This window comes from Perkinsus marinus, assembly GCF_000006405.1.
Source record: "Perkinsus marinus ATCC 50983 genomic scaffold scf_1104296950662, whole genome shotgun sequence".
Classification (NCBI taxonomy): domain Eukaryota; phylum Perkinsozoa; order Perkinsida; family Perkinsidae; genus Perkinsus; species Perkinsus marinus.
In genome coordinates, this window is record NW_003209533.1 from 32928 (window position 1) to 50924 (window position 17997).

The following is a 17997-nucleotide window of genomic DNA, read 5'->3' on the forward strand; positions in this document are numbered from 1 at the left end:
ATAGTAGAGCCTCGTTTTCCAATAACCATCGAGACCAACTCCTGAGAAACCTCTACTTGATCACGATACGGACCAGCATCAGGGCCGAACTCAAACGCCATGCCAGGCCCGCTGGGGTTACCTACGAGAAAGGTATACTGTATTCGGCTTGTGACGTAGTAGTACCCCTTGAAGCGGTACGGGGCCCTGCAGGGTTCTGCTGGACGCCACTGACGGCCGGTCCTTTCCGCTGCATAGTTGCAACAAGGAAAATATAAAACTTCGAGGTCAAAATAGAAAATTGAGGAAATGCAAGTGAAGGCAAGATTTCAAGATGACTAAAACTCCACGCCTTTTCTCGGTGAACACCATCAACAGCAGCAGGAAGGACAGTGCTTACAGGGCGCTGAAATATGACAATAGGCGGACGCTTAACAAGAACAGGCGATGACTACCAAAAACCTTTACCGTAAAAACCCGAACTATTCAGAATACGTCGTTGCCGGGCAGTCGATGGAGTCGTTCGGAGAATTCTCCACAACATGGAGCCTACATATGCCTTGGAAACCTCCTCACTGTCGAAGGGGGCTGTCGTAGTCACTATCACAGTGCTGGGGTGTGCCCATAGCCAGAGGTGCGCCCACAGAGGTCTTTTTAGAATGCACATTCTTCCTACTACTTCTGGCCCCGATACGTGATGCCCGAGCATTGACCATTGGGACCACTCCGCTTAGCGATTTGGAAATTATATGGGGACCGCCTTGGGAGGGAGCGTTGAGAGTAGCCATGCTAAAGTTGTCGCTCTTCGTCGAAAGGCTATCCCTCTTGGGCTCGGCTCCAGGCGGTTCGGTAACTCTCATGTCCGCCGTGAACTCAACGAGCCCCACGGGGTCCTCATCCTTACTGTTCAACCGCATCCCTTTCTCGTGAGGAGCACCATCTCTACTTCCCTTCTGACTGCGACTATCATTTCGGGGTGGGTCTATCGAGCATTCTGGAGTTGTCGAGTAGTTGCTCGATTGCATCGCCTCACGCGAAGCGGTGACACTCGCGGGGATTTGCGAAACCAGAACGGAATCTCCTTGGTCGCCTCCTGAGCCCTGGCTGCCTGTCTGTGTCGGGGCGCGTGTTTCTCCTCTATGAAGACTTTCCGAAATTGCCACGCTTTCCATGAAGTTGCTCGCCAAGGCGGCCATGCTAGAACCGAAATTTGAGAAAACACTTTCCGGCTCTTCCGACGTAGCGTTGCCCGATTGCCCCCCGAGGTGGCTCGTGTCACCAGGGCCCTCTTCGCTTGAGAATTCTCCGGAAGATGATGACACCGGAGTTGCAACAACATCACTTTCGAGGTGATTGCTGAGTGCCGATCTCAGGTTGACTTTCGAGGCACTGAAAATATGGTTTTCGCTGTCACTTGTGGTTTCACAACTGTAGTCATCAGCCTGGACCGAACAGACAGGGGGAGACTTTCGCCTCATTTCAAGACTCCCATGCGGATTGTGGTCTGCCTCCAGAGACTCCTTAAGGAAGGGTCTCGCTGCTGGCCCCCGGGGAGAAAACTCAACGGCTCTATTGCCGAATTTCTTCCCTCTACTGCTGCGTTTCAGTGACTTCGACAGAGAGTCGATGAAAAAGCGGGACGCATAATGGCAATATACCGAGTTTAGAGTCTTGCGGGCCACGTGGGATCGTCTCGGCCCTGCCTTATGGGTCGGCCCCTTCGGGTGAACCGATTTGGGAACCTGCCGGTTGTTCGAGACTTGTCGCTCATCGGAAGCACCAATGGCATCCGTGTTGGATTGGGGCAGTCGACTCAGACCAACAACCAGCGGCATACTGACTGACTGTGGCGGAGTATGGACCCCTTCGGTGACTGCTAGGCCGCCCGAGGGTAGCTGCTCTGATTGGCTCATCACTGGAGAGCCCTCTCTAGGCGACGATGGTCTCGTATTCTCTACTGGCATCCCTACTGACGTGCCCCCTTCCTCCGGCATCCCCAACGACGTGCCCCCTTCCTCCGGCATCCCCAACGACGTGCCCCCTTCCTCCAGCATCCCCAACGACGTGCCCCCTTCCTCCGGCATCCCCAACGACGTGCCCCCTTCCTCCAGCATCCCCAACGACGTGTCCCCTTCCTCCGGCATCCCCAACGACGTGTCCCCTTCCTCCGGCATCCCTAACGACGTGCCCCCTTCCTCCGGCATCCCTAACGACGTGTCCCCTTCCTCCGGCATCCTTACTGACGTGCCCCCTTCCTCCGGCATCCCCAACGACGTGTCCCCTTCCTCCGGCATCCCTAACGACGTGCCCCCTTCCTCCGGCATCCCTAACGACGTGCCCCCTTCCTCCGGCATCCCCAACGGAGTGCCCCCTTCCTGTGTCCTCGTTATCATCGTAGAGGACACAGAGGGAGTCCCCTCCGTCGTAATGCCCCCGACCACTGCGGTCGTCTGAGGCGAGGCGATACGGTCCTTAACACGCTGGTGATGATGCATTCGAACCGTATTCTCCCTCTCTGCCGTAGCGCACGCCCTCCGCACCTCCTGAACCCTCAATTCTCTATATTGGACATAATGAGCTGCCCAGACATGAGCTTTAGGTTGGTCGCCATGAACATCACCGCTCCTGCGTGGTCGACTGCGACTACCCAGAGGCCGTCCGCGACCAGTCGAGGTAGTACTCTTGCCTTCACTCGATGCACGCGACTTGCGACGAGGCTTATGGACCACTAACCTCGGCGGCACAGCCAAAGGCTGATCATAGCGATCCCGGCCACGCCTCGGCATCGTCAATGGGGCCGTCTCGGTCTTTACTCCTGGCCTTTGTGATGGCGTCGGAGGAGATGCTATCGGAACCTTCTCGCGCGCCTTTAGAAGACGACACGTTAAAGCATTCAGGTAGCGGTCGATGACGTCATCCAACCCCCTGAAATTGAAGTTTCTTCTTGGCCGATACGAGGGAGAAAGAAAGAGCCCACCTGGCGTGCTGACATGTGGAGATTATTTCAGGGATTTTACTCTCCTCCAGCCTCTCCATCGAGTCTCTACTATTGAGAGCCCTCAGGATCGACCTCAGGGCAACTCGGAAGGTGGCCTCTGCCTGATGCGGGTGAGAAGTCGCGGTGATTGCCGATTCAGAAATGGCGTCCTTCCTAAACATAAATGAGCTCTCTGGCTAGGTAGACTGTGTTAGGACGAATACTCGCATGAGCTCTCATGAGTTTTCCGAAGCATCTCGTTGAGTTTCATAAGTATCGTCTCCCGCTCAACTACCCCTCCAGCGAGGAGGATATGAGCGCCGACTTCCTTCGCCAGCTCCCGGGCAAGCATAGATCGATCTCGACGAGGCGGAGCGAAGGACATCAGAAGACACACAAACAACTTTGAGAGGCTCCGAGTACTTCTAGAGCTTTATGTTTGGTTTCCTCATCTGAGCTCAGCAAATTTCTCGTTATAGAGGTTTACATGGAAATTTTGGTATAAGTGTATAGCAACCAATTTAATAAACAAGAGCTCCTCCTGCCCATCACGGGGAACATGTCATGTTCTTGCAAAATTAACAACAGCGCATACCACGCCAACCGCAAAGATCTCATGATTGAATTCCACGAGCAAACTGATTCGACAACGTGGTTTACCGCCTCGTAAGTGACCCCCAACATTCAAGACGATACTCCTCTTATTACAAAGTTGAATAACTCACAACCTACTAAGATTGAGCTTATCGAAAATTTGCTAGCATACCCCCTACCGTCTGGTAGCTGTGGAGCGATGACCATATCGAGTACGTTGATAAAACTATACTGTACATAGTAGTAGCGCTATAGTATAAAACGCGACTCTCTTCTGTGAGTGATAACAACAAGCAATGCATATGAAGACCACAGGCATCCGGAATTATCAAAATACTGCTAAAGCAACTATCCGGTAGGTATCGAGTCTCAAGACGGTATCATCAGCAACACATACCACTCCTCTTGCATTTTCTCGCTCCAGCTCTATAACGATTCTTGGCCTCCTTTTCGGCTTCGGTTTCGATACCAGAAATGCCTGGACCAAAAATTACAAATTTTACTCAGTGGAGTTTCACGACCGTAATATGAAATTTTTGCGACCTCTGCATAGCGCGAATATCGCGTTTTTCACAGAGTTTTACGCCACTTCACGTACAATAGATGAAACTCCACTGTTTAGAGAAAGACGCGAGACAACTCAAAAGTTCTCAGAAGCTCATGTGAGCCTGAAGCCGAGCCTCTACTACCGTAAGGATTCCCAAGTCCTCCTCCGTCATAGTAGTTGCCATACGGAGTGCCCCCATTGCCAACAGTCGCATAAGTAGGATACGCCCTATTCGCAAAAGCGTTCCTCCCACTGCACGTCAACCACTCACCCGTATATCGCTGCAGCATGCTCGGTCTGTTGCTGATTTAATGCATGTGCAGACCCAGCCTGGTCGACGTACACGTATTGCCCGGGCCCTTGGGCGCTGACACGAAGTTGCATTTCGAACTATGATCGCAGACATCGAAGAAAAGTACCGATATTGATCATCGGAGCGTGGCGGTTTCGATGGATCGTGCTTCTTACTAAACACATGTAGGATTTCTACTCTTTCCTCAATAGTAATACTACTTTCCGCCGACAGTCCGGTTCGCAGCAGCAGCAGCAGAACTCGACATGGGAAAAATCCAACTAAAAGTGAGTTCGATATGCGCAGCGCATAATGCGCTAATATAAGAGAAAAATGTGAAGGAAATAAAAGCAGTAGAATTGCATGTAGCCACTATCCAGCACACGAGCCAGACCCGTGGTCTCCCGGCTTGTAAGATACCGAGGATATCTAAATAATAATTAACCTATTTCAACCTATTGCCCAGTAGTATCTTCTGTGTGCGTTATTCATATCTTTCATTTTATCCTTCGCTCGCCATTGGATACTTGTAACCGCCACCAAGCATGCTGGACAATCCCAAGATAGATTTGGGAGTATCATAATCATCATTCCCTAATCGACTGGTATTGAGTTGGTCTACTTTGACACCGATGAATCTAACAGCTGCACACTCCAGGCATGCTCAGCCAGACTTAGTCCTAATTATATGATTACCTCGATGGATTATACCATAGTAAATAACCATACCATTAATAACGTATAACTATATAATAGATTGACCTTATATCTATTATACATTATTACAAGTCTATCCTTAGCAGGGATAGTGAAAATTTCAAGCTCACTGCGCGCGACGTGCCATGTTGTACCCAAGCCCAGGTCTACCACCAACAACAAGTTTTGATTGCCAAAATCGAGATGATGTTGTCCACTCCCCCTTGAATAGATCAGCGCCGAACATCCCACATGGCAGTGCGGAGCAACGAGCACATACGTGTTGGTGACAACTGCGGAAGTTCTGAGAACAATTCGACAGGAATTCTCATCAGTTTCTGTACACTCCTACCCGAATTCGTATATAAACTTCTATAACTAGGTGACTCAGCTGAGGAGAGCAAAAATATATTTCTCCAACACTGCTGCCAGGAAACTCTGGGAATAGGAAGAACTGAGCATTTCTGAATTCAGGAGTTTCCTCACTGATTATAGAAGTTTATATACAAGGTCGAGTAGAAGCGTACAGAAGCCATTGTTTTCTGTACACTTCTACCGAATTGGTTTCAAACCAATAAGAATTTCCCAAAATTTTCACCAAATTTTCATTTTGTATACCACATCTGTAGTTGACCATGTGCATATCTTCCCACTCAGCCGCCCGATATAGTAACCGTACCTGATGGCGAAGACTCAATCGCCATTCTCAATATCTTTCCGAAGAAACGTAAAATAAAAAATATTTTTTTCATATATTAACAAACGCAATAAAGCCTGTTGTAGTCGACACATACTGCTCAGCAGTTCACTTCGACGAAGTAGTACTTGCCAATTCTCAACCACACTAGACCCGTCCAGAATTCGCGTACAACATCATCACTACAGTAATCGTATAAAGGGAATAGAACCAGCAGATTCAACTCGAATCGCTCTTCAACACAGTCACCACCCTTAGGGCGGTGACTGATGTGGTGACAGGAGGAGGAAGACGACCTATTGAGGAGCGAACGAGCTGCAGAGGCCAGCGCCCTTCTCAGTAGCAGTGGAGGCAACAACAAGACCAACAATGAGACCGTAAAGGCCCAAAGCTTCAGCGAAGATCAAGATCAAGATCATCCCCACGAAGAGCTTGGGCTGCTGGGCATTAGCACGAACACCAGAGTCACCGACAATACCAATGGCCAACCCAGCGGCGAGGGACGAGAGACCAACAGTGAGACCCGCACCTACGATTAAAATCAAAATACTTATACTCTCAGCTTTACGACTTACCAAGATGGGCATAGCCAGAATACTGGGAATAGGTAGCGGGAGTATCCATTTTACCGTTAATGATGACGGAGGTGATAAGACCGTAGATTCCCAACACACCTGCCATAACCACAGGAATGATGGAACGCATCACCAGGTCGGGCCTCATCACGCCCATGGAGCAAATACCAACACCAGATTTGGCAGTACCTGGACAACAGAGTTGAATCAGACCGACTAAAGATAGGGAGACTCACCGTAGGCAGCGCCGAGGTTGGCGAAACTGATGGCAGCGGTGATACCCATGAAGCCGAAGAAGGCCGAGCTGGGCTCGCAAGCGGCGAGAGCGGTAGATGCGGCGAACATGTTAACAATAGCAAGAAAAAACTTCTACTAAAAAGAGACTATTTTCCGAGGAAATACAAGCCCAACACAAAACTGAATTTTTTACAAGAACCATGCATCTATGCAGGTGCTCCCGCAGTTGAGCTCCCGGCTTGCTGAGTATCACTCTGATGGAAATCTATTGAGACTAAATACCAAAAAACCTACCCCTTCTGAAGAGACTGGTTGAGGTGGTTGAGAATTACGTTCATCATAATCGAGATGGAACGACCTGGCAAAAAGGTAAAAACTCCCCGGGATTAGCGCTGATTCCACCGGCCTTGCTGCCAGTCCACCTCCACAACGGGAATAGTGTGCATCAGACCTCTCCATAGATCTTCACGGGCCGCTGCTGGAGCCAAGCCAACCCCTTGAGAATCTGGCAACGCGACGACAAGACACGAAAAAAGGCCAACGCATACACCCCTTACAGAGGTAGGTCCTGTCGGGGAGGCGCAAACACTTGACGATCTGAATAGTAAAAAAAGAGACTAAAATACTCGACAGTCGCGAACCTTTTCTTGCAGGTCCCTAGTGTTGACATCAGGCACAGGCGTCTCGAGAGAGTGACGACCACGGCGGGAAGGGGCAGCTCCCTGCTGAGTGGTCGAGGAGAAGAAGAACGACAGAGGGAATTGTGAAGGAACGGCTTGGGACATGCCTTGCCGAGCTACGGCTAAAGTGATAAGCTGAATAGTGGAAACAGAATGAACTTTTGAGGAAATGCAAGTGTTCAAGATTTTCAAGTTAGACACGCACTCGGGCTTAAGAATCGTCGGTCGAATGAGAGCGACGATAATTAAGGGCAGTAGCCTTAGAGCGTGACTGCTGTATCATGTATTGCTCGTTATTAAGGACCGTTTCAATCGACTGGTCGCAATGATGGTGCAGAGCTCTTCCTCGATCGGTAGAGTTAGACGGCAAGAGTCTACGACAGTACCTCTAGACTGGCGCTCTCCCTCCCTTTTCTGTTGACTGCGTTTCACCTATGGCTCGTACAATATACCATGTCAAACGTGTATAATTTAGTTTCCACTAGAAAAAGTTGCAATGACGAAGCTCTTGGAACAGGGGTCGTTTGAACCAGAAGAAGAGGTCGATCGATGGCCTCGGCCACCTCCTTAAGAGCAGTGAAACGTGACGATCTAATCATGTATTGCTCGTATGATAAGGAACCTTTCGATCGAAAATCAACACGGGTTCGAAAGGCATTTCAGACTTCTTGGGATTAGGGAACTTGCGGATGAGCCAGACTTCATAAGGCTTAGGCAAGTTAGTCATATCAGTTGATGGGGGTGTCGGAGTTGAAGAAGCTGTAGCAGGAGCCGGTCGATAAATAGTTGGTAACTGGGGGAAAATCCAAGGCTGATAAAAAATATATTTTGAGTCTCGGCTCCAGAATCGATATTGAAAAATCATTTTTTAGAGAATCGATTCTGGAAATGCCCCCGGAAAAGTTTCCAGAGTCACTTCTGAAGTGTTCAAAAATGCGTCCGCGCGTTTTCGAAATCGTTTTTCACATTTCAAAATCGTCTCCATTGATTGCGAGGTGGGAAACGATTTTTAAATCTTTTTTCAGAAACGCTTCCAGAATCACTCGTCCATTCGGCAACCTGATCAAGGCGTTGTTCTGTAGACCAATTTTGAAACTCTGAGTCTTTTCTAAAATCGCTCCTCACACGTATAATACGATGAACGGCAGAAGTGATTCAATGAACATGGGGTAAACAAAGGTGTCATCACTTACTCTAACTCCGATTGATTCTGCTATGTTCCCGCCCGTTCCTCGGCGGTTTCTGACTATTTGTCCAACTGGTTTAAGTAAATGATCAAGGACTCGTATAACCTACCATGTTAAACGTTGGGCTGTTCATCGCATGCCATGATGAATGAGAACACAGTTCCACAAGGGAGTTGATGCAAAGTATAATCTTACTTTTTTATCACATTCCATGTTCTACTACACGGCAACGGTTTCACTCTTAGGCGAGCGAGTATATATACGGATCTTTGCAGTGTGAAATGGCGAGGACAACGTATATAAATGTTCTTCCACGACAGCTCCATTTCTAATCGAGTTGACTATGCCCCTCTCTAGGGAGAGTATGTTCACACAGTGAGGTCGAGCTCATCGTTCAACTTATTGCCGCAATATCCGTTAGGGACGCAACAAGCTGCTTCAAACCAAGCTCCTCATAAGCCTATTCAAGGAGAGCTCCTGCTGGGTGTCACATTGTCTACTACCGGATTCTATGTTTATGTATATCTGGGGCCTGGTCAATTCGTACGAGGTCCTGATCGCCCTACTCTGTTGTTGGCTGTGAATGATGGTGCAAGGCTTGTTAAAGGTATGGAGAGCCATAAGATCTACGAGGTGCTCGCTGCTCTCTTGGAAGAGGCCCGACAACCATGGAGTGTCCAAACTCAAGGTTCTCCCTCGATGCTTCAAAGCTTGTGGTTGGACGGAGTTGAAAGTTTAAAGTCAATCAGTTTTGGTAAATGCCGAGAAATGCTGTTCTCTTTCATCACTGCATCGTGTTGATGTGAAACGCTTCTCGAACGCTGGGTAAACGCTCATCACCTTATACAATCTCCGCGCTGACATAAAAATTGAAATATTGAGCTATTCCTATGCTATTCCCGCTTGAATACGATCAAACAAGTCAGCTTTTCACAAGTGCTAATCGGTTGTGTTTGGAGTATGAGAGTCTATCGTCTGTACGACTCTTCATTAACTAGAGAGTTTGCGTTTGCCTACAAGCTCTGGTTTCTGTAGTGGGTGTTAGGACGACGACCGCAGGAGAGAGGGAGAAGCGGCCAGTGAGAAACCGAAGCCTCAGGTGACGGCTTCTCACCTCGAAAATTTCAAATATCCAATGTCATCGTTCGTCCTAATAGTCGATGGACCAGTTCCTATTCTGAACGGTGTCATTCTAGTTGACCTCATGAGGAGCTTCAACGCTCGATGAGTGACAGAGATATTAAATCGCGGGGAGCAGGTGAGCACCATCGCAAGAGCAGGGAAGAGGTAGTTGCGGCATACACGACATTGAACAGCTGTGTAGTGATGGCACGACTGTCCAGGATGCTGCCGATACAGCTACTATGTTCAGGGGAAGCCCGAGACCGCGACCTCTATAGTGGAGCATGGGGGACCATCCACTTCGTTTAGTAGGGCAAGGGAGATACCTCATAAACCTATTATAGAAGATTCCTCTTGGTCCTTTAGTGCTTGGGTTAAGTAGAGACTAATGTAGCAATTGTCCTCAGGGAAATGCCATGTTGCCCTGACGATACTCTCTACCGTTTATAGGTGCAGGGATGGGGCCTTCTGTGAAGGTGAAGGGAAAAGAATTCGACGGTTGAAGCTGGCGTAGTTTGGAAGCATGTCAAGATTGAATACGCCGTTGTAGTGGTAGTAATAGAGGAAAAATAGTAGCAGTAGTAGCAGTAGTAGTAGTAGTAGTAGTAGTAGTAGTAGTAGTAGTAGTAGTAGTAGTAGTAGTAGTAGTAGTAGTAGTAGTAGTAGTAGTAGTACGGCTATCGAGAGCTCCGAAGGGATCGAAGTCTCCATGGCAACAGTGTCCGGCTGACGTCGTCATGTTCTCGTTGAGCCACGCTTATTCTGAGTATTGTTTTCGTTTTCAAGGGAGTTTACGCGGCCTGACCGCTGGACCACTCGGGTCGATTGCTCCCCACAAGCCCTGCTCAGTCGAGTTCTACTACTACTGATAGATGGTATGACAGGGGCGTATTGATAATACAGTGGTGGATTGTGTCTTATGAGAAGAGCACATCAGAGCGACGAGAACCCGACAGTAGCAGAGAGAGGCGATCGCCTTAGAGAAGTGGAATTCAGCGCCCTAGGAAATGCAGTGATTACGGTAAAGTTATTGGACGTTGAGGCTCACGTTATAATCGAACCAGACCATTATTCGTGTAGCAGAAGGAGTCTATGCGGGTGAGGAGGCAGGGCCAGTCACCAACACAGAAGGGAACGTCACGGCCCAGGTTCAGATAGACGGGTTCGAGGCTTGCGAATACAAACATTTATGCTTCTGATGCATCGTAACGCTGAACTTATTATTATTATGAGGCTTTTACCATTTCTGAGATGGACTGTATAATATTAGCGTGACGCCTTGGACACGCGCCACGTGGAGCACGTGTTGAGGCTAATCTATTCGTGTCGCGCATCACGCCGTCACGCCACCTCGCTGGGCTGCACGCAAGTTGCGTGAAAATACAGTTCATACTCCCATGCCACGTGTGACAGGACACCTCTCGTCTGTTTCCGAGTCTTCCCATCATTATCATCATCGATTCTCCAGTGCTACGTCCCAATAATTGCGCTGAAGGTGCACCTCCTTTTTTTCAACGGACAAGAGGCAGAGCCTCGGCGAGAGCCATTGCCTCACTGAACTGTCGTCCGCCCTCTCTGATCAGGTTGGGAGCAAATCTCTCCACACATCGAGTAGACGACGGCCAGCTCGTCGGTCACGGATAGCACGATGAATGGCGAAGCACACGCTGACGGTGGAGTTTGGTAAGTCGTGCTGTGGCTACTCGTCCCGCTACCTCTGAGTATCTTTGATAGCATGAGTCTTCATACCTTGACTATAATGTGCATTACTGGTACACAGGTTGGTGGCCGTAAGGGATAATGCTGTTAGTATTTTCTCCAAGGTTTGGCTTGCTACCGCTCCACCTCGAACTTATGGTTGTCCTCGTATGATGGTGTGCATGCGTTCAAAAGTCCTATAAGCTATACGTGCGTTCGTGAAACGCCCTGTCTGAGACAGGCTGTCTCCCACCGGTTCACGCTCCCGTTCGTTTCCTGTAACCGTGATTTGTCCACGAAGCTCAACACGGTGCTTTTATCACTGGGGACACCTATAGTATTGGCATACAGTGTGTTGTCTGCTTGTCGGAGGGGGCACCATGTAAATTTTGCTCAACCGTTTGTGCGCCATGGACCGCCCCTCGCAATTCCCCTCTTGTAGGAATCTATGTGTTTCGGAACAGCTACACTCTCAAGGTGCACATTTCTGGTTGGTCGTATTGGTGCTGGTCACACGCGGAATGCTCATTGGAGTCGCAATGCTACCTACCAACGAGTTGATCATGAGATTTGTGGACCAGCAGTAGCGTCCCTGGCGTCACTTCTCCTTCGCGTCGTCATTCATGCTGGGTTCATCTGTCTTCCTAAATGTTTGCACGTGCACGCACTTGGAGTAGCTTTGTGGGCGTGTGTGCTACTTGTTGCATTGCTCTATTTCCTACAACTGTTCTGCTTTTCCCTAATGAACGATGGTACATCGGACTCCACGGCTAGAAGGCTCGACTTGTACGAGTTTAGGAGGTAACTCATGGCTTTGAAATTCTGGTTACTCAGGACGAGGTGGACTTACCCTTGTTGTTGTTTTTGTTGAGCTTGTCGTCTACCCTATGACGTCTATGACGATCGCTCAGCATGCAGGGCTGGGTGAGCTCTCGCGGATGCGTTTGATTCACTCACCATTTCATCCCTCACTGTGTGAATTCGTCAGACTGTCCCCAATCGTTTATCTACGCCTTTACGGCCTCTAGGGCATCAGTGAAGGGCGGTGTTTCTCCTCGAGGTAGGTGAGCACTAGGAAGCAGCTCCATACTGTTCGACGGTTCCTAACGGTGGCTGTCTCTCAGCTCCGTCGACGACCGAGTTGAGAGACAGCGGTCTGACGGTCGTTCTTGGAGCATTTGCAAGGTCCTGTGACAAAACTCCTGTCAGTTTCCACAGCTTATATAGGATTCGTCCATCCTCTTCCCCTGCGCCCTCTGCCGAAGACTGTAAGGAAAGCTTCAGTAGCGCCTGATGAGACAACGAGGAATAGGCTGGTGTTGAGGAGGTACGTGTAGTTGTGCGCTGCCGTGTGCCACAGAGTTCGGCAAGGCACATGTGAGGGGAGAAGGCTCAGAGCTTTCTCTCTATTCTACTGGCGGCCACTCGTTCCTGCTGTCCTAGTGGTTGGTCCTTTTTTGGTTCATAATTTCTACAAGTGGTCGTGACATGCTTCTTCCTGTCCTCTCACTCCGTTGTGTTGTCCGATTGTGTGGCGTATTGCTCTTGTGCGCAGATTGCCGTTGTAGCTCGACTATCCCGTGACGCTCAGGTGAACAACCGCTCGAGGATGGTTTTCCATCAGCAGCTACCACAAATGAGCAGTTGGGATCCTCTTCTTACATTCCTATCTTCCGAGAAGCCCCGTCCCGGTCGTCTGACGGCCTTGTGTGTAGCACTGACCGATGGCCCTATCACGGTGCAAGCGACTGGTGCTTCATTGACCCCTCGGGCTCCTGTTATAGCGCTGAAGGCGCTATTGATGACTCGTCCGGAGCGCACGAGGCGGGATGGATAAGACGTCTCAGTAGCGAGCATCGACTCTATTGGTTCGGAGGAGGCTACAGCTGCTATGATGGTCAGAAGGACCTCTTCTCATCTACCTTGACATCACCGAGCTACAACGTTGAAGATATCATAGGGCTAATCCAACTTGGTGCCTTACGAAAATGGATTGAGCTGGTCAGACGAGGCCGCGTGGATAAGGTCGTTTCTACTCAGGTATGGTCGGCGGTCGAGATCTGAGGAGATACAGTGCTCGCTAACCATGGTGAGCCCCTTCATATTTCTTTGTGCCAAGAACCCCCGCGCAAAATCTGTGTTTCCCTTGTGCATTATTTCGTCTCCCACTCCGAACTGATTGTTTGTCAGGTTATACATCGTGTTGGCAGCTCGGCCGAAGTGATCAAAAGGACCAGAGAACCGTATGAACAACGGGAAGGAGGCTTCAGTAGCTATCCCGACAAGCAGTGTGCATTTTTGAAAGCGTGTGGGTACGCGTGAACGCACTCAAAGCAGTTTGCTAGTTGGTGTCACATTGTGCGGACACTTGCTTTTCACGTGACCATGTCGCGTGAAACTTTTTTTAGCAGTATCAGTTCCGGATTGTGGGATTGGTCAAACGAGGAGGTTTGAGCTTGGAAAATGGTCGTGGAGTTTCCGCCACACTTGGTGTGGCTACTCACGCTTCTACTTGTGGAAAATCGCGACGCGGCCCAGAAGTCTATCAGCCGCGTCTCAAGTCTGATCATCCCTAGCGGGAGTTCTACTCCCGCACAATCCCGGGAAGCGAGGGCTTTGTGAGCAGGCTTTAGTATGCGAACCTCTCTGAGGGCATTGTGCGCCTCTTGGAAAGGGTCAGCACTGTCTTTGGCCGAGACGGCTCCTTGTTGATCATGAGGAGAGTCCTGCTCACTAAGAGGACGTTTGCATCTTCTGGCTGCGGGGTACCACCAAGACCTTTGATGCGATTGGGCCTCCCGCAAATGTGCAGTGTGTGTTGCATGCGAATTTGTGCTTTTCCTTTCCGGGTTTTATGAGACTAAAGACTCGGTGTTGAAGAAGTTCCAAGGACCTCGCTCGGATGTTGTTTTATCACCTGGAGAGAAGAACACGTTATTGACGTCGTTAGTCTTCACCTCACCTCCGCATTGTGTTGATTGATCTCATCCCCAATTACTTTTCCCGTAGTTCACTTCCTGACCCGCTCATGGATGCTAAACTGCAGCAGCCGCCTACCTTATTCGAAGTCCTAGGCGTCCCGCCTTCGGCTAATGATGCGCGTATAAGGAGGGCGTATCTCGACCTGTCCCTGAGGTTTCATCCTAACTCTACTACTGGAGCTGCGTCTCCCAAAGCTGGTCAAGCTTGTGGAGAATTCTTCAAGACTATCAAAAACGCCTACGACATCCTGTCCGATCCTGCTCTACACTCCTGCTATCTCGAAAACATGCGCTTCGGTTCGAGCGCCGCTCTTGTGGCTGTAGAGCGACTGCGACAAGGTCGTGCTGTTAACAGAAGAGCGGATACGCTTCAACTCTATGCTGACGCACTCAATTTATTTCCCAATCTCAGCAAGAACTCCGACCCGCCTACTGGGGAGTCACTACCTGGCAACCTGGAAGTGGATTCTCGTCCTTCTAACTCCATGCGAGGATCTTATGCCCATCCGTATGCTCGAGCTCGACCTTCTCCCGGAAGCTCATCATTTAACTTATTGCCGCAATACCCGTTAGGGACGCAACAAGCTGCTTCAAACCAAGCACCTCATAAGCCTATTCAAGGAGAGCTCCTGCTGGGTGTCACATTGTCTACTACCGGGTTCTATGTTTATGTATATCTGGGGCCTGGTCAATTCGTACGAGGTCCTGATCGCCCTACCCTGTTGTTGGCTGTGAATGATGGTGCAAGGCTTGTTAAAGGTATGGAGAGCCATAAGATCTACGAGGTGCTCGCTGCTCTCTTGGAAGAGGCCCGACAACCATGGAGTGTCCAAACTCAAGGTTCTCCCTCGATGCTTCCGTTGGGCCGGGTCATGCCCAGTAATTTCCGAGAAGGCGAAGCGTTGTCCAGGCACCTTCAGAATGGCATTCCTCAAAGAGAGTCTCCTTTGAACGTAGCCACATCGGAGCCGAACCGGGAAGCATGGAATCAGGCTGCGATGAATGCTGGTCGACCTATGGTGTATCCATCTCCAGGAGGGGTACGTAGGACTTCTGCATCAATGCACTTGTCGTTATCCTCCTTTGTCAGATGAGTATTACTCACAATATGGCTTATGGACAGCGAATGGCGAGCAACACTGGTGTCTCGTCGTCATCATCATCACCATACGGTGTTAATGGTGATTCCGTATCAATTGCAAGAGTACCTGCATCATGGGAGTCATTAAGCGTGAAGGAGCTCATCGAAATTCATGGGAAGTGAGAACATTGCCTTGATGTCGTGTGGGAAACTGTTCTTCAGGGAGGTATGGGAATTCTTCCCGCTGGAAGCTCGACGGAAATTCTTCAATTTTGCTATGAGGTTCTACATCCCTAGAGAGCAACCACATGCAGCACAGTTACGCTCTCCTCCTGAATTCCGAGGATTGTCCCATCACGTCTTTGACGCTTACGTAGTTATGTTCTTCCGTTATCTCAAGGTGAGCTCTTCAGCGTATATGAAAAGTTGGGAGCGAAACGATTCTTTTTTAGACTATCAATGACATTGAAACAAGTATCGCTAGAAGTGAGGGCAACCATGGGAGATTCCCTTCACATTTTCCTGATGGTGCCGCTATTGACGATTATCTGGTGGGTGAAGGCATGAACTTCATGCGCCGATATGGTCAACTGTATCTAATAAGACTCACTATCGAAAGGCTAAGGTACCGTCTTGGCGGATGCATGTCATGGATTTACTTGTTGTTTTCAGTACAAGTGATCCGGTATATTTAGCAGGAGTATCTCAAAGAATAGTAGCTCAAACTCGTCGTCCTCCGCCTATGTGGAAGGAGGATCCCACATGGGCTTGGTCGGAAGCTGATGACTTGAAGTTGCTCTATTCGCTTGAAGAAAATGGCCTTGGTGAGCTCGTCGAGAGCGCGGCTCTGGTGGCAGGAGATGCCCTACGCTGGCCCTCGTCTAGTATCGCAAATCCGAAATTTCAATCATTTATTTACGCTCGACTGCAGTGGTTGATGAACGGCTTAGTTAGTATCAGTAGAATATCTGGAGGAGTGGTAAATCATACGTAAAATTATTGCTGATAATTTTGAATCTTCTACCAACACACAAGTGGCGGTTTTGTGTTTAGTGATAGTATGAACAAGAAAGAAAGGCTAGCAACAACAACGAAAGCTGACGTCATGTGGTTCAAGCAAAGTCATTGAGAGACAACTATATAGATTGTTTATCTCTGATGACACATGCTTCTAGAGGTACAGTCAGAGCTGGAGTGGGTACCTTTTTCATAGACCATTGCACCATGCAACAGTCACTGACTACTGTATGGTGACAGTCTGAGCTGGCTGCGAGTCAGCTTGCTCCAGACGCAAGGTGATGATCCATGCGTTGCTAGAACCACATCCATAATCACTCTGCCCCCCCCAACCCGGTTGACTAATGACGACCATTTTCCTAGGTAAGAGCAACACTAGAGACTTCAACCAAAACGATTGATATAGGAAGCCTAGCTGTAAACACTGCTCCAGATCCTCACCAAAACTTTCATTCAAAAAGCATCGACGCTCTTGACTAACTCAAGGCTTGTTGAGCGAAGCGATCAGTTGACGCATGACCCAAATCAAGACATGAGTGAAATGCCGCACACCACAGTTCTCATCGCTGCAACACAATCCTCTACTGCCCTCACGAGCGCAAACTGACAACCCGAACATCGTCTCGAGAGGGAAGAAAACGGCAATTTATGAGCTCAGTACACATGCTGGCATCAGTCGGGAGCATGAAGTTTATCTCCGCCATCACCTGTTATTATGCCTGGAGCGCCAGGAAATATGAGAATACGCAAATAGGTGAAACGGTCACCCGAATAGCGGTCAAGTTCTGAGAGATCCATATCTTCCGCGACTCGGTCCGAGACAATCGTATATCCTGTACCCCCTTGAGGAGCTTCCCCCGTTCCCTGCCGACGACCCTTCCGTAAATCAGTGGTAATAACCGAATACCTCGGGAGAAAGTCCGACTTTACTGATTATGGCCTCCCACCGTTCTAGTCTGCAAAGTTTGCAGCGCAAACTGATTGAGATCGCATCCGGTCGACATGGCCTGTCATGAAGCTGTGATACGAGCTGTCTCTTCGCAGATCCAGACAACACGGTCGACCGAGAGCGATGAGAAATAACAGTAATGTTGTTGTTAGGCTCACCAGTTGAATTGGCTCCACTGTACCCGCAGTGCCTGGCCCAGCTTCTGGGGGAACCGAGGGTTCGACAGTCCTCATGTTCACGCAGTGACCACTGAGACTCGCTACATATCACACTGACAGGATCTCTAAACCGTCACATTTTCATGCGTTGAAGAGGAACACAGTTGAGATCAGCCTCAGTATTCGTCATCTTGCGGCTTTCATATGCCCACTGCTCGGAGGGCGGCGGGTGCGACTCCATCTTCCGACAGAACTTCCTGGCCGAGAGCCCGGTCCTAATCCTGCAAACTGTGTAACACTGTTTTGTACTCCCTATAATAGTCGTTACCATTGGAAGCGAAAAAATGATTAGCTCTCTGTTTTCGGCGAATATCTATGTATATTGGGTGAATTTGAGGTGAATGCTATATTGAATATAGCGTAGTTTAGCATACCGCTGACTGTGATAATTCGGTACAGCATTGGATGCGAGAGGCTGCCCACCCACGTCGAATTGATACAGTTGAAAAGAACCGCTGGAGTAACTCCAG

General features: G+C 49.3%; 6 protein-coding genes across 6 annotated transcripts in view; 2 read left to right on the forward strand and 4 right to left on the reverse strand.

The window, feature by feature from the left end:
• Positions 1 to 235, reverse strand: part of Pmar_PMAR020037 (hypothetical protein) — a gene marked incomplete at both ends in the record, with an annotated part of 2468 nt that extends 2233 nt beyond the window's left edge. The window contains 2 exons of the mRNA XM_002777902.1: positions 57 to 121; positions 166 to 235. Of these exons, the coding sequence (XP_002777948.1) occupies positions 57 to 121; positions 166 to 235 (135 nt within the window). The remainder of the gene's footprint in view (positions 1 to 56; positions 122 to 165) is intronic.
• Positions 236 to 1761: 1526 nt separating this feature from the next.
• Pmar_PMAR020038 (golgi reassembly-stacking protein, putative) lies at positions 1762 to 2433 on the forward strand (the record flags this gene model as incomplete). The annotated part of the gene is made up of 1 exon (XM_002777903.1): positions 1762 to 2433. One exon carries the CDS (start codon positions 1762 to 1764, stop codon positions 2431 to 2433), a length of 672 nt encoding a protein of 223 aa, XP_002777949.1.
• A 1500-nt stretch (positions 2434 to 3933) lies between these two features.
• On the reverse strand, positions 3934 to 4481 carry Pmar_PMAR020039 (hypothetical protein; the record flags this gene model as incomplete). Its single annotated transcript, XM_002777904.1, has 3 exons — positions 3934 to 4028; positions 4240 to 4325; positions 4369 to 4481. 3 exons carry the CDS (start codon positions 4479 to 4481, stop codon positions 3934 to 3936), a joined length of 294 nt encoding a protein of 97 aa, XP_002777950.1.
• Positions 4482 to 6078: 1597 nt separating this feature from the next.
• Pmar_PMAR020040 (vacuolar ATP synthase 16 kDa proteolipid subunit, putative) lies at positions 6079 to 6702 on the reverse strand (the record flags this gene model as incomplete). The annotated part of the gene is made up of 3 exons (XM_002777905.1): positions 6079 to 6311; positions 6358 to 6546; positions 6594 to 6702. 3 exons carry the CDS (start codon positions 6700 to 6702, stop codon positions 6079 to 6081), a joined length of 531 nt encoding a protein of 176 aa, XP_002777951.1.
• Positions 6703 to 6800: 98 nt separating this feature from the next.
• On the reverse strand, positions 6801 to 7379 carry Pmar_PMAR020041 (hypothetical protein; the record flags this gene model as incomplete). The annotated part of the gene is made up of 5 exons (XM_002777906.1): positions 6801 to 6848; positions 6889 to 6952; positions 6997 to 7099; positions 7152 to 7191; positions 7236 to 7379. The coding sequence occupies 5 exons, from the start codon at positions 7377 to 7379 to the stop codon at positions 6801 to 6803; spliced, it is 399 nt and encodes a 132-aa protein (XP_002777952.1).
• A 6930-nt stretch (positions 7380 to 14309) lies between these two features.
• On the forward strand, positions 14310 to 16340 carry Pmar_PMAR020042 (hypothetical protein; the record flags this gene model as incomplete). The annotated part of the gene is made up of 5 exons (XM_002777907.1): positions 14310 to 15302; positions 15353 to 15522; positions 15566 to 15743; positions 15796 to 15968; positions 16016 to 16340. 5 exons carry the CDS (start codon positions 14310 to 14312, stop codon positions 16335 to 16337), a joined length of 1836 nt encoding a protein of 611 aa, XP_002777953.1. The 3' UTR covers positions 16338 to 16340.
• Positions 16341 to 17997: the final 1657 nt, after the last annotated feature.